Genomic DNA, 15,680 nt, shown 5'->3' on the forward strand with positions numbered 1-15,680 from the left:
AATGTGCCGCCGGGAGGCGGCGGGCGGCCGGCAGCAGCGCGTGGAGCGGCGCGTGGAGCGGCTCGGGGCTCGCGCTCCCGCTCCCCGCCCAGCGCTCTCTGCCGGCGGGGCCGCCGGGTTTTCTCCGCTTCCCGTCCCTTCTGACGGACGCGGGGCCGGGTGAGGGGCGGGCAGCCCAGCGCGGCCGATGCCGGCTCTCCCCGCCTCGCTCGGCTCGGCGCGGGCTGCGGCAGGCCGGTGGCGGCCGTCGGGATTCGGAGCCCCCCCGGGCGCCCTTCCCGTCCCGTCCCTCCGCGGCCGGAGGGTTTTCTCCCGCTGCGGCCGCCTCGCTGCCCCCCAGACATGGTAGGGCACCTCCAGCTGCAAGGGATGGACGAGAGCCTGAAGGAGAAGAGCCGGGAAGGCTTGCTGGACAGCCCGGACTCTGGGCTGCCCCCCAGCCCCAGCCCCCCTTTCTACTCCCTCTCGCCCGGGGGCGGCGCGGACCCCCCGGCCCCGGGGCAGCGGCGAGAGGCCAAGGACGGCAGAGGGGTAAGAGCAGAAGCGATGGTGGGAGAGGGGGGAGAGGGATTTAAAGGACGGTGGAACTTCACCCCAGGGGCCTTTCGGGTTTCTTTGACGTATCAAAGACGTTTGGAAGTGTATTGCACACAGCTAATTGGCTTCCATGCAGAATAAAAGCTGTCAGCAGCACTGAGATTGCCGTGGAGAAAGTTCATCTACCTGTGCGATGGTGGCTGTTCACGCTTCTTCCCAGCAGAGACGCTTTGCAATGACTTACCCCGCCCTCATTTTCTTTCTCAAGTTCTAAGGCTATTTTTGCGTATTAATCACAACTGCCTTCTGCTGTCAGGTAATGCCAGATCCATCCCCAAGAGCAACATCTCAGCGCAGTACGGTGGGGAGGGTGTGAGATGTTAAATAGGGAAATCAAATCCGAAGCCCACTAACAACCTCTCACCACTACACAGCCCTACCTGCAGGCGTGCCGTCTGATGGACCGTGTGCTCAGTTGCCCACGTTGCTCTGGTTTGGTGGGGTCAGGCTCTTGCTACATGTCTGTAAAATAAAATGTGGGAGGAAAATGAATGAACGCTTGCTGGGTCAGAAAGCAGCTGGAGTGGAGGTGTCTGCAGAGGTCAGCAATGGGGTGTGATGGCCTCCATTGCAGCCATCGTGACAGCCAGCCACCACTGCTCTCAAGAAAGCCCTTAGGTATTGGAGATGAAAGAGGGTAAGAAAAAACTGTTCTAGCTCTTGGTCTGGTCTGATAGGACTGAGAGTTTTAGTGCTCCTGCAGGGGGAAAAAGTTATTCCAACCATCTAAATAAAGCAAAATTGCATTTACAAATTATTTTTCTTTCTTTGAACACAAATGAACATTTCAAACATCTCCGAGGAACAGCTTAGATTTTTTTTTTCTGATTTTTATACCCTACTTCAGCAGTATGGGCAGCCCCGTGCTCCTGCTGTTGGCAGATGGGTGCCATGTACTGCAGATGTTTCTGTACATTTAGTAGGTACAGAAGACTAAAAGATACTGATACAAAAACTAATTAGACTGCTTTAATTGGAGTGGTGCAGGACTGTACTCTCTAACTCTGCTTGTTTGGTATATGGAACTGGCAGGAATTTTCACTTGACTGCACAGAGTTTCACATCTAATTTCCAACATTCTACTTGCAGCTGTTAAGAAAATGGGAGAAATACGGGGAGCATTTCAGTGTCTAATTAGCTTTAACCTTACCATTTAACAAGGACTTCCAGATCTATAAGCAATTACACAATCCATGAATGTGTTTAACTCCGCTACTCTGCTGTTCATCAGAGCATGCAGAATTGGCAAATCAATAATTGCAGCTATTTGCACACCGACGCACGGGTTTTTTCAGTCGCTTATTACATTAGTCTTCGTTTTGCTTACAGATGCGACAGAACCAGGAATGCAGTCTGCATTCTTTGTGGTATAATACTATAAAACCACATATAAGCTCAGTTACTAATGGCCAACGTTTTAGTATGTACAGTTACAATAAATTGCTGTCAGGTGAAGAAAACAGCATTCCAGATCTGTGGGAAGGATTTCATACTGCTCCTTGCTGCAGACCTATCAAAACCACCAGGCTGAACCCAGTTGCGTTCTTTTGCAGTCGGCTGTTTTGCTCTAACTCCACAAATATGTTGAAGGATTTTTCTGAGAGCTCTTCTCTTGCAGACTGAAGGAGACTGCATGCTCGTATCGAAGACTTCCTTGTGTGTAAAATCCATGCTCTCCCTGCTTTGTGTCATTAACTGTGACTCTGAAAAAGTAAACTCCTTTCTCTTTAATAAGTGTGACTTTGTTTCAAAGACAATGCACCATTTATTCCCATTTAACCAGCCAATTTGGCTACAGCTTTAGGATCCAAGAAAATATGAAAGGCAATTGGGGCCAGAGTCATAAATACCACAAGTTCAACACCATTTAGGGACCTTTTTTTTTTCTTTTTCTTCTCCTTGCATTTTACTTGCAGTGCAGGAGAAATTAGCTTTTACTTATTCAAATAAAACTCACATAGGGAATTTGTTAATTGCTTTCTGCTGAAATGCAAATATCCTAAAGAAAATAGAAGGTGACTCTTACCTAGTTCTGCCCTTTAAATCTGAAACATGATTAAATTTCTTCTTAAGACTGAATTCCCTAGGCTTTGCTTGTAATGCTGGGCCAAAAGGAACATACATACAATGAAATAAATCTCTAATAATGCACACAAAGAAGCAATTGCTGGAAGGGCAGGGAATGAAATCACATCAAGGTAGCCAGATCTGCTTAGAGTTTTCCCTGTTGTTGCCCGTGTGCATAGTTTTAGGCCAGAAGGAGTGAATGTGAGCTCTTGCAAACACTGCACTGAAATAGTGCTTAGCATCCACTAGTATTGCTCCTCGAGGGTCTGAGGGGAGATCAGGACCACGTTCTTCTGCAGACCCATCCATCACGACTTCTTGAGGCAGCATACTTCTTGTCTTCTCCCACTGCTGTTGCCTCTGCAACAAGTTCAGTTTTATTTGAAAAACTAAACATTTATGAATTCAACTTGCCTCGCTGAGCGCTGATCCCAGTGGATGGGCTGTCAGATGGGAATTCTGATTTACACTGTTGACAGCAGTGCAGAATTGGGGTCGGTCCTATGGGAGGAGATTCTAGCTTCATCTTTAGCACTGTGCAGGAGTGTTCTTTGCCCTTTAGTGTAGACTTGATGGGTACAGTTCCATCAATGGAGTCCAGGTTAGCTTGCATGCCTTCTTCCTGAACTGCCACATATTGAAGAACTCTTGGGGCCAAAGAGCCTGCATTTTGTTCTACACTGAAAGCTTCAGGAAAGGGGGCTGTCTTCTGGGAACTGGGTGGGGAATGTAGCCATCAAGATGTTTCCATGCAATACGTGACTTGCAGACCTGCTGACACCTCCAGTGAAAGCACATGTGAGAAACACCCCAACCTGAGCCAGCTCGCAGCCTGCAAGCAAAGCAGGCGACGTCTCTCTAAGTCTACACGGCTTCCAGCAACCAAAGAAAGCTCCAGGCTTGTATGGAGAGCAAGGCACCCATCTGACACAGCAACATGGCTTGCCTCAGAGCTTGGTGTTTGCTGCCTGGCATCCTGGCCCACTTCTGAACTACACCCACAGGGTGGGATCCTGCAGAAATTCCCCTTGCAGATGTTGGCAGTGGTTTCAGTTCTTGCCTGCTGGTCACCATGTCTGCAGCCTGGAAGAATGTAACCACAGCTGGCTTTTCTCTGCACCTTGGCCCATCTGGTTCTGAATGTGCTCCCACTTCCCCTCTTTCTTGGGTCAACACCAGCAGCGAAGGAGAGGGAAGAGAGGAATGGCAGTGGGCCTCACCTAATCTGCAGGCTGTGACAGATGTTCCTTCCAGGCAGGTCAAGGTCTGGTTCCTCTAAGACCCACCTGATCCTGGCTCCAGTCTGTTCCAACAGAGCTGCTGCTGTGCAATGGTTAAGGGCTCAGTCCTCCCAGATGGAGGAAGGAGTGTCAGCAGGGTGCAGCATGCATTGCTAGCACCAAGCAGAAGGCTTTCTCCAGGGACTGGTGTGCAAATATGTGTAACTGCACTGAAAATGCACTGTTGGCACAGTGCCTTCTGCCGCAAAGTGACTCTGAATGCTGTGGAAATGAGATGGGACTCGGCAAATATTTCAGCAGGCATCAGTCTTTTGTCAGTGGAATCAGCAGAGAAAAGGTTGTGTAGCACACACAAGTTAGTGTGCTCACTTCTATGACAGTCACGGGGATGGGCAGGCATGTGGTCTTGATTCAGGCAGTTTGTGATTAAAGCAAGCAGGGAAAAAGTCATAGGAATCTCCTCATCTATCCTAAAAAAAAGTGGCTGTATCTAGGGTGGTGTCTTGTAGCTGTTTAATTTCAGTTGCATTTGTATGTAACACTTGGCAATAAGCAAAGTAGTAAATTTCCCACTTGAAATAGAAGAGGAAACAGGCAGGAAGGATTAATTCTTTTAAGTAATAAAGCCGTGCTTTAGACCTGAGGTTTGCATTTACTGTTATCACTTCCAAATAAAATCTCATCCGGCTCTAGTATAAATTACTTGTAATATGCAATACATGCAGATACTGGGAAAATAAATGGTCTGTTAAACAAATACTGCTTATCAGTTAGAGCGGAGAATGTAGATGTGTGTCAAATAATTCAGCTGGATCTTTCATTACAGCTGTAAATAACAGCTGAGTAAAGTGACATTTTCATGGACCTGACATGTTGCCATAGTGGGAAAACGTGGTGAGAGATTTGCTTATGCCCTAGCTAAGTTAGGAGCTGGGAATTTGGAAAGCTGTATCCTGTTTATAGCCTTGGTGCTTGGAAAACTGTTTCCCCTTACAGTCCCTAGGGAGCTAATGCCAAATCCTAGTGCCTTCCACATAATGACCATAGCTAAAGAAGTCAGTCTGTTCTGATCTGTCTTGCTTTCTGGGGAACAGTTTTTTGGAGAGTTTATATTTTTCAAGTCACATTAATTTCCTTCCTTCCTTGTTGCTTTGCTGCCTGAAGTCTGGAAGCTACAGGAACGGTCAGGGCCAATTTCATGGCGCTTTATTTACCGTAACTCTGCTTCTATTCCTTTAAGACACCCAAGTGAAAAGCATCTTAAACAGAACCCACTAACTCAAATTAATTATTAGGTGTAAAATAAGATTATTCTGCCCACTGTATTCTTTTTGCTCTTTAGGGACTCTGAGGTCTAAATGCCCCCAGGATCCAGGCACTGATATGTCACTTCTGGCAGGTATGAAGCACTGACACGGAACTGAAGGACATGCATCAGTTCAAAAGCAAGAAGTCCCCCACAATACTTATGTTAGCATAAAAGAAGCACGCTTGATCAGTAGCAGATTGAATTCCCTTCAGTAAATTATTTTTGGGGGTGTATTTATTTATGTACTGCTTGAATAAAGAACGTAGCTGCCCAGGCCTTTACATGCCTGAAAGGCATCAGAGGTAAAGGCAGAGGGAAAAATGCAGCCAAACGAGAAATCACTTCAGCATTTTAATACTACTTTAACTCTTTGCTGTTTAAGACAGATTAATTAGGTCCTATCTGTAGTTCCAGCTAAGTAACACTAGGGTTTCTTTGGATAGATAGACCTTGACTTGTGGATCAGTTTGGGCAGCCTGCTCTAAAGACATGGGGTTTTCCTTTCCATCATCAACCAACTCTGCTCAATTCAGCCCATCTGCAGTGCGGGGCTGGAAGGAAACTCACCTTATTTCTGAAGTGTCTTGAGATTGCTGAGTGATTGATAGAAATGAACCGTAGGTCATCATTTTTGCTGGGGAGGTCAGAAGTCCAGTGTTTCTGTTCTTTCAATAACTCCTGTGCAGAAGGAGGAATAACTGAGTAGGGGATTTTTTGGGACAGGCAGGAAGTTTTTGCTTTGTTTCTCCCTTAAAATAGATTGGAAGGAGAGGGTGTCAAACTGTTGCCAAAAAGCCAGCTTTTGGCACGTGTCAAGCATGTAACATTTCAGGCCCAAAGACAAATCTTTTGGAAAGCTTGGGTGCCCTGTTACTTGCTTCCAAACTCCACGTGAGATTCAGGAGCAGGTATTTCAGAACATCACCAGAGGCTGAACAAGAAGTCACCTGAAGCTCCTTTCACTTGCTGCTCTATAAAATCTGTGCTCCCTGTTTAGTGACCCTTAAATTCTGTGCAAGCAGTGCAGTTGCTTAGTGAGCAGACTGCAGGCTCTTACAGATGATCTCTATTTTTAGAGCATGCTTTTTAAATTATTTAAGTCTTCCGTGTGCAGAATTCTGGGTGACTTTCAAGGTTTCCCACCTGCAGCATCTCGTGGCACTGCTTGTGCAGATAAGTGAGAATTTGCTATGGTCTCTGGTGGGTGGCAGAAATCTCCGGTCTGCAGTTGTCCCAGATTTCTGAACTAATCAAGCCTCATCTGCAGATCTGAAGTTAATGCTAGTTAGATAAAGTGCAATTATTCCCTTTTTAAGCCTTCCCTGCCTAGGGCTAGGTGAGCTAACCTACAGTGCAAATAGTCTCGTCGCCACTCCATTCAGAGCTGACTTGGAGGGAAGTTAATCCAACTGTCACCAAACTCAGTGGCAACTTTTGGACTCTGGTTTCAGTCATGCATGACCCATCTCCTCCATGCAGATGGGTCTTGTTTCTGCAGCATATTCTTGTTTCCTGTTCCCTGCTGCGGGACTTGGGATTTCAATGGACAGCGTTGGCCTCTGTGCCCTGTGACTGAGCAGCAAAACTGGGGGCCACAGGCTCTGGGAATATTCCCACTAAACCACAGGAAGGACATTGCCTCCTGCACCCTTGTCTCCAGGGACACTCAGAGCATGCTTAGTGTCAGCAGTGTTAGCAAGAGGTGTGAAGGTTTGTTTCCCTGGGAACACTGGAATTGTTTCTTTCAAGTTATTTCTTTAGTCCAGCACTTGGCAGAACTCTTTAATACCGCGATTTCTCTTGTGCTAATCTAGCAAAAAAAGCTCCTTTTCTTTTTTTCCCCACACCCATTCAGTCATTGTCCTTTTTTGACAGTAGAATAGAAACAGTATTAACGAAGGGTGAGCCATTTAATGTTGCAGTTTAACACCCTAGTAGAGTGCAGGGATGTTTCAGTATGGAAAGAGTAAATAGCTTTGTGGCTTTGGGATGCAGAATTGAAGAGCTTGGAGAAAATTCAGATGAAGCAATGACATTTTCTGCTTTAGCCTCAGGCAGAAAACCCAAGCCACCAGAGAAAACCAGACCTCAGACAGTGTGATCTGATGCTATTGAACAGGCTCAGGGGAGTTTTGCCAGTTGACACCAGCTGAGGGATGAGCTGGGGAACACTGTGGGGATCTGCATGGGGTACAGGACAGGGCACAAGTTGGAGTACCTTGCCCAGCACTGGAAGCAGGGACTGGGCCACAGCTTCAGTGTTGCTCCTGTACCTGCCATCCAGAAGGTGCTGGAGAGGGCAGAGGGAAGTGACGTGGGAAGAGAAGCCAGTTTCTCTGTATCCTCAGCTACCTTCAGTGGTACCGTGAGTCCTGAGATCACCTGACTGACCAAGAGACTGATGAAAAATGCCTGATTCCGGCACACGTGGCTTGTACGTGGTGAAAAGTGGAAAAACTGTGAGCTTTTAAGTCACCTAGAAACCTTTCAAACCTCATGGCTGACAGCCATGGCCTTTAAAGAGACCCTGTGTCCCTGTGTGTCATGAAGTGCTGTTGTCAGAGAAGTGGCAGGGACCAAAAACCACAATGACATTTTCACAGGATTAGGCTTAATTAGCTGATGGGCTGGGTGTAGACACAGGATCTCTACAGATCTCTGTATCTCTGATATCAGAACTGATATCTGAGTGGATGCTCCACTATTGAGAAGTAGGATTATTCATTTTTGAAATTAGTCTTAACAATCCATGACTTGAAGAAGCTCTATTTATTACAAAGTCCTGGCTTGAAGCTTGTTTCCTGCATCACAGACGCCACAGGATGCCTCAGTATCTCACCCCACGCTTACTTGTGTGTGGTTAACTAGAACATCCCCCAGAGCAAGCCAGCTGCTCTTGGCATGAGACTTCAGCAGCTGCTAACCTACCAAGGGGTTGTTCTAAGGGTTACATTATTTGCAGCACATACGTATTTATGTGCATGTAAAAGAATATACACACACTACTCAAGTAACACCACATCCTTTAAATTGGCAGATCTGGGCCATATCTCTGTGTTACATCAGAGCCCTCCTTCGTGCTTTGAGTCTTTGTAAGAGCTTGCAGCTAGAGAAGCTGTTTGATTGATTTTGTTGGTCAGTTAGAACTGACCACTTGTTAAAGAAAAGTGCTAAAAAATTGCAATTCTTACAAGAAACAAGAAAGGAAGAAGGTAAGGAGGGGTTCACATTCAAAGACCAGATACCACAGCATAGAGTGCCAGAGATCTGGGCAGTTCCATACCTGGGGTGGTGAGCTGGGAGGAGCGAGGTGGGGACCCGGAGGGCAGCCTGCTGCATCACATCAGTCCTGAGAGTTGGAAGGAAGCTGTAAATAGAGGCAGCACAGGTGGCATGTCAGAATCAAGGTAACTTAAATGCAAGGCCTGCACGAGACTTGTCAATGCAGGGCTCGCCTTTGCCAACCATCTTCAGGTTGTTTTTTTTTCCAACTTGAGAGCGGCCCTCCCCTTTGAGCTTCTGTGTGGAGTGGAGTGCCTTCCTACAAACCTAGAGAAAGGGATGAGGGGGAAACTCAATGATGCTGAACACCAGCAGGGTGAGCTTAGCTTGTGTGCAGTGAAATTGGTCCTATGCTGTTGCAGACACCTGTTCTCATTGCTAAAGAGCTGTCACCTGCATTATCTCCCATGGGACTCTGAAAAGACCAAGTTCAGCAAGGCTGTAAGAATTGCTGTCTCTGTGAATGCTGTTGATGTCTGTTCAGCTCCCAGCCACAGCATGTTGTGAACTGTGCCAGCCTCATCTCGTGTGTCCCATCACTCACAGCACTGTTCCTCCCTGCAGATGCCTTACCTGCTCCTGAACCCGTCCATGTCGGAGATAAGACCTCGAATGTACCCCGTGTTTTTTGGAGAAAGCATTGAGGTCAACCCTGAGCCTGTGCAGGAAATTAGGTACAGATGGTATCGGGTTGGGGGAGTGGGGATGTCTGTCCTTTTCTTGGTGCTTTTTCTTCTCCAAAAAATTTAAATGTGATTACAAATGGGAGTCATGTTTATTTGGATAGGAAAGGAGAGAGAGACAGGTAGGAGGGTAATGTCTGAATTAAAAAGACACTGACAGCAGCAGAGGTGGAGGGGGAGGTTGTAAGAGAAGACTTTCCTTCCAAGGCCAGCTAATTTCCAAGGCAATGAGAGAAATTTATGACCTTTAGGTTTGCTGATCTACGCTGTGCCCTGCTGACTTGTATCCTCAGCTACACCATTATAATTGGTACCTGTTTTTGATAGCCCTTGCAGCAGAGAGTCCAACACTAGATGAGTTCACAGATACAGAACCATCTCCTCCTCATGACAAGGTGATCCTTCCAGCCAGTGATTGAGGTATTCTGGCCTCCCGTGGAACTGGAGTCAATGGCCTGTAGATAAACATTGTTCTGCTCTTCTTTTGCCGGTGTGGAATGTGCTCTGCAAACAGCATGGAGCACAGTTACACACAGCTTAGGGCAGGGATGGTGGGAGGATTAAACCCAATTCCCACCCCCCCTCAACCAATGCAAACGTCTCTCTGGAAATGTACCCCAGTAAATCTCTGCGTGCTGAGGAACTGCTGGCGGGCATGTTTTTATGTGATTACATCGGAGTCTTGTTTTATGTGCGCTGAATGACTTGCTTACACCCTAGCTGTGCAAAATACATTACAGCAGCTCGGATTACATACAGTGCACAATCAGTCAACCCCCCTCCGGGTAGAGGTAATGACAAGCACACACCCAGCTCACCCAGCTTTTAATCTTTTCCTTTTTTCCTTTTTTACGTGGAGCTGCACATTCCTTGGCTGCTGAATGCCAGAGGAGCATTTGGGGAGTGGGGAAAACAACTGAAACTCCTACAGCTCACAGTGGCCAAAGATTCTAGGGAAAGCACTCTGCGTGGCCCAGTTTCCATCCATCCCTTCTGGAGATGCAGCACAGTGACATCCTGCGTTTCGTGGGTTCTTCATTTAAGAGCTCTTAACATGACCACTTCCTTTGTGCCCAGCCATAGTCCATAGCATCCCTTTGCTTTACCAGCTTGGCCCTTGCTTGTATTTTTCTGTAGGCCCCAATGAGCAGCTTCACTCATCTCCCAGCATAAAGCTGATTTTAGCTACCTTTGTGCTCTGATGGCTCAGTATAAATTACAAAGAAGAAGATAGAGGAAGAAGCAGGTTGCTTGGAGCCAGCGCAGCAAGGTCCTTTCTGTCCTGGCACAAACAGGCCGGCTAAATTGACTGCAGAAATGCTGAGGTGGCTTCACAAGGTGGGATTCCGCCAAGATGCACCCAGCAGGAGGGAGTCCTCTTGGCCCTCTGCTTTGGGTTGTAGGGTTTACATCTGTTCTAATGTCTGTGCACTAAGAGAGCACAGATGTTCCCAGCTCCAAAGAGTTGAGAAGAGTTCTGTTTATCTTCTTTCCTTTGCTGCCTGGGCTGTTTCTGATACCTCGTTGTCTTCTCTAGGTGTAATTCTGAGGTGAAGTACGACTCTGAGAAGCATTACAGGGATGACATCATCTACGGTCCCATCCCCACCGTCACCACCTACAGTGAGACAGTCATTGCTGCGCCCAATTGCACCTGGCGGAACTACAAGTCCCAGCTGATCTTTGAGCCCCGCCAGAAGCCACTGAGGTTTCAGAGCACGACCATCATTTTTCCTAAGCGTGCCAAGAACATTTACCGGACCACCCTCAACTACAGCTTGGGCTGTGCCAAGCGCTGGTTTTCTTCCAGCGTGCAGCTGGAACTCTGTGAGGAAACCAGCCCATGCGTCATCTGCAGCGAGACCCTCTGATCCGCCCCGCCGTGGGCAACCTTGTGACCTCAAGGAGGCTGTGGCCTTTACTGGGCCTCTGGCCGGGCCCTCATTGATGACGACTGAATATTAATGGCTGGAGGAAATGTCGTCTTGGGTGAGGCTGAACTGGCTGGGAGGAGGCTTGCAGGGCATGGGATGGTTTTGATCAGCAAAGGCTGGCTTAAATTTTTTGCCGTTCCTGACGTTCGTGATCTGGATTTTATTTTATTCCTTTTTTTTTTTCCAAGCACATCTACTTTTGACTTATGTTTTAGATGAAAGCAAGATGATGGAGAACCCCATTACCCATAGCAGAGTGCTGTTTTGTGTGCTCTGTACATCTTGTCTAGCACATAGGTGAGACTAACTGTAGCCTTCAGAAATATTTTGGTCTCTGCAAAGAGAAGACCACCTGCAAAGTGGTGAAGACCAGCCTGCCCAGCACACACCAAGCCAAGTTTCCTGGAGTTCAAATGCAGATGATGTTAATCGTGTCAATACTTCACGACCTGCCTCCAACAACTCACCTGGGAGATAGCTGCAATATTATACCACTGCAGTACCATCAGGCCTAACTTGCTTGAGGGAGTGAGGACTGTCGCTGAGAAAAAGGAGGAAAGCAGGTGCACAGTGCTCTTGCCAGCAGCTAGATGCTTATGTACTATGACAGGGGATGCCAGAAGCAGGTGGTTGGAGAAAGGCCTGCCCTGACCCACAGCCAGCTCTTCTGAGAGCCCAGCCTAAGCAAGAGGGTGCAGAGGAGACTGAGGAGAGGGAAAAGCTGTGGGGCTATTTTCTAAAAGTGTCCAAAGATTTTAGGAGCCCAGCGCCCTTCTTATGAAATAACTGGTAGCTGAAGTGCGCCACGCTGTTTGTTGCATCTGATATCCGGTTTGCAGGGATCTTTACGTGCTTAACAACCCTTTTGAGTTTCAGGGTACTGCAGAGAGGAATGTAGCACAGCAAGATGTTACCTGGCTTTAAAGAAGCTGGTACAGGGTTAACTGCAGAGCGAGGTTGCTCGTCCTCTCAGGAGTTTCCATACCTGTGGTAGACAGCTTGGCTGATTGTGGAGGAGCATCCAGACTGTCTTAAGTATGGCCTGAAGTATTGAAGAGCCAAAATCCATGCAGGATTTTCTTAATCAGCCAGGTTACAGCAGTTCACAGGTACTTCAGCTGAGCTGTCTCTGCAACAGGACCAAGTAGCATAGAGGAAACAGTAGTCACTTCAACCATTCTAAGGTGAACCATTCCCGCTGATGAATCACATCTCCCAGTGTTTTTTTTTATTTTGGTAGCTTACTGAAAAACAGCAAGAGCCTACTAATAACCTTTGAAAATGATACAGAATTGTCTCCAGAAATCTTACCAAGAATTTTTGTATGCTGCTCAGAAGAGACCAGGCTTAGAAGATAACCATATAGTTCTGGAAATCAATTTCCAGCTTTCGTTCTTCTAAACTTTCCACGTCGTTTCTGACTTGATGCAAGTCTGATCAAGTTATTGCAGAACACAGCCAAGCAGCCAAGTCAGAAACCTATTAACAATGTCAACAAGACATAGCTGATTGCCCAGAACTGTTGACGCACAAACCCACAGTGATTTATAAAAAAAAAAACAACCACCACCACCACACAGTCTGGCAAACTTGAAGAAGAATTAAATAGTAACCTGCAAGGATACTTTTTCCATCAGTTTCAAAAGGCAATTGGTAGGTGTGACCAGAACTGTGACCTTTATGAAACAGAGTTTTCTTGTTTAAAATGAAGCTGAATTTGTCTACCGGAGGTGAATAAAAGATTTTTATACACAAACATAAATCCTGACGACATCACTAGTACTGAGAGACGTAAGCTGTGGCAGTGGGGAACTCTGTCATCTGGGAGTTGGGCCTTGGTAGAGAGCGACGTCTCACTGGATTTCCAAGGCCCAGCTTCTTGGTTCATGGATAGAGAGCTGTGCAGCCATGTGGGCCTTCCCGAGCAGATGAGTCCATCGCAGACTCCCTGTTTTTCCAGGAATCCTGCCATGTATTTATTTTGCATGACAGACCTGGCTTCAACTTTTCAGCAAGTTCTCTCCATCGTGCGCATGACAGAACCAGCGTACCAGGTTAATCTCATGGGCTTTTTTATCTTGGCTAACTGCAAGCTTCTGAGTGCTTTGTCTCTGCTCTGCTTTCTCAATGTTGGCTACAACTGAAAAACAACTCAAAAACCAAGTGTGCAAATAGACCTAAACCACAGCTTGGTCTTGGATCACATGGGGACAGGGGTCACTAAGGCAAAGTCTCACAGGTGCAGGGTCCCCACCCTCCCTGACCAGACTGTTTTGAATCGTTATGCTTTGTTTTCTCTGCAAATAGACTAGAAATGACCCAACGTACTCCTGCTCCTTTGAGCATAGGCAGCTTTTTTCATCTTGCCACGTCAGGAAAAAAAGCCAGCAGGCAGCTTGGCTTCCCAGGCTGCCAACACACAGAGCTGTATAACCACGGACAGACCGTGGTGGGCTACCAACCTGGGCCACATCCAAAACTGTGATATTGCCAAGTAAGCGCCTGAGAGCTGTAGAAACTTCTGAAAAATACCTTCTTAGATGGTGACTCCATTGGCTGCTTTTCTTGTCAGTAAAAGCTGGCGTTAGAAGGAGACTGCGTTCTTCCTGTGCAAAACCACAGCAGGTCAGTCCTCACCCTGCCACGGATCCCACCTCCCTGCCCACTCTCTGTCCCTCTTGCTGCCAGCCCCATGGCTGGGGGAGGCAGTGGGAAGAGTCCAAAGTCACCTTGCTCGCAATTCGAAAGTGCTGAGTTTTTTTGTTGTCGTTTTGCTCCAAGAGCAAAATTTGAATTTTGTGTGCATGTTGCCAATTAAGAATTGCTCCCAGGAGCCAAGAAGTGCCTTATTTGTAGTATGTTTTGTGCATCTAAAAGGAACAATTAGTTCCACTAGAAAGATGCTTTTCTTTTAAATGGAACGCTATTTATCTCAACCAACTGATCTTTGTTCGTGAGTTTTCTCAAAGATACAAGTGATAAACCCAGGCCATAGAAAATGCTGCTCAGAAAGGGGAGTTCCCTTGAGCAGCTGTGACTACGCGATTTCTCCCAAGGATCCTAATTTGCTGGTTGCCCACCGTCCTGCACACCTGATGGGTTAAGTCAGACTGCCTGTAGGAATTCCTTTCCATCAGTAGTTATTTTGGGATCAGAAGCTTTCACAAAAGGCTTCTGCTTTTATGTTGTCTTTTTTTTGTACGTTGTTTGCTGTTTTTCTGGGGGGGGAGGAGGGTGCACAAAGGGGAGGGGCTGCCTTCACCCCTTCTTTCCTGTGATTGCTTTACCCCTAAAAAGCAACAGAGAATGCATGCATCTGGTGTGCCTGCATTGCTGTGATTGCATTAGGGGCCAAAGAGGGGAACCCTAGCTTATTAATGCCTTTTCAGAATTTACAAAATACTTTGCACAAAACGCAGAGGAAAACTTTGACCAAAAGCATTTACTGCTTCTTTCTTTCCTTTTCTCAATGTGAAATAGAGACAGATTTGCACCCCTAGGTGCAGACTTTTGGGAATGATGAAATGAGGTCTGAGTGTTGATAGCAGTGTTTGAGTGAGCTGCTGGTCAGAGAAGTGAGTGCTATTTACTATTTATGTTGAGTGAGTCAAACAAAAAAAAAAAGGGAATGGTTAAAGGGTTGATGAAGAGAGACTTTGCAGAGCAAACTGGGGACTGAAGGCAGCATGAGTCTGACACAGAGGTGAATGGTTGAGTGTGCGAGCACTGTGAGCTAGGATATTTAGGCACTGAGGTTTTAACGTGCCTTTTTTTTCCCTGCACAGAAAGGCACCTTTGCCTTCTTCAGAGCTGAAACAAAGTCAAATCCCTTCTCTACCACAGTCATTCAGTTCTGCTGAAGTCTGTGGATCTCACTGTTCCCTGAGCTTGTAGGGGCCTCTGTGCACTACGCAGACTGAGCTACGCCTCCGTGAAGGCAGGGGAACTCTTCATAGGAAATGATGGACCTTGGTGTGGCAGATTCATATTCCTACTGGCAGATAGAGTGCTCTCAGAGGATTACCCCTTTTCTCACAGATCGCTCCGTTTCAAACGTCTCCCCTGCAGCTCACCAATAACCATTGTATTTATGCCTTGGGAGGCACACGTCCCTTTTCAGATACTGTGATAGCCATCAAAATGAGCAAAGTATCCTGCCACGTGAGCCCGTGTGACCTGGAGAGGAGGTTGAAAGATGTTTGAAGGTTAGAGAAGGGAGAAGAGAACATATTGCTGGTGGAAATGCATAAGGATGTGTCATATTTTTATTTTTGTAATTCTGATTCTTGCAGTGCTTGTAAAGTACTTTACTGTTGTATATGTGGTGATGCAGTAGTTTTCAATATCCTTTTATTTTTGTATATTCCCCCTTCCATAATAATCCCTTCCTGTTCAACTCATAGAAAGTAATTTAAGACGACAAAATTTATATCTCGTAATAAAATGCCCAAACTGTCAGGCTTGTGTCTGAGTTTCTTTCCCTTTACTCACCCATTGCCTGTGCCTCACGTTCCTTTCCCATCCACAGGGAATGTTCTGGTGTCTGCCCCCCATTGCCAGTGGGATT

At 46.7% G+C, this 15,680-nt stretch overlaps 2 protein-coding genes across 2 annotated transcripts in view; one reads left to right on the forward strand and one right to left on the reverse strand.

Moving 5' to 3' along the window:
- Positions 1-3,527, reverse strand: part of CCDC92 (coiled-coil domain containing 92) — a 107,564-nt gene extending 104,037 nt beyond the window's left edge. Inside the window, exon 1 of the mRNA XM_052691059.1 lies at positions 3,517-3,527. The gene's annotated coding sequence lies outside the window, so the exon portion shown is untranslated. The remainder of the gene's footprint in view (positions 1-3,516) is intronic.
- RFLNA (refilin A) lies at positions 197-15,571 on the forward strand. Its single transcript, XM_052691064.1, has 3 exons — positions 197-531; positions 9,061-9,170; positions 10,717-15,571. Exons 1-3 carry the CDS (start codon positions 343-345, stop codon positions 11,048-11,050), a joined length of 633 nt encoding a protein of 210 aa, XP_052547024.1. The 5' UTR covers positions 197-342; the 3' UTR covers positions 11,051-15,571.
- Positions 15,572-15,680: the final 109 nt, after the last annotated feature.

This window comes from Tympanuchus pallidicinctus, unplaced genomic scaffold (assembly GCF_026119805.1).
Source record: "Tympanuchus pallidicinctus isolate F22 unplaced genomic scaffold, pur_lepc_1.0 scaffold28, whole genome shotgun sequence".
Taxonomy (NCBI): Eukaryota; Metazoa; Chordata; class Aves; order Galliformes; family Phasianidae; genus Tympanuchus; species Tympanuchus pallidicinctus.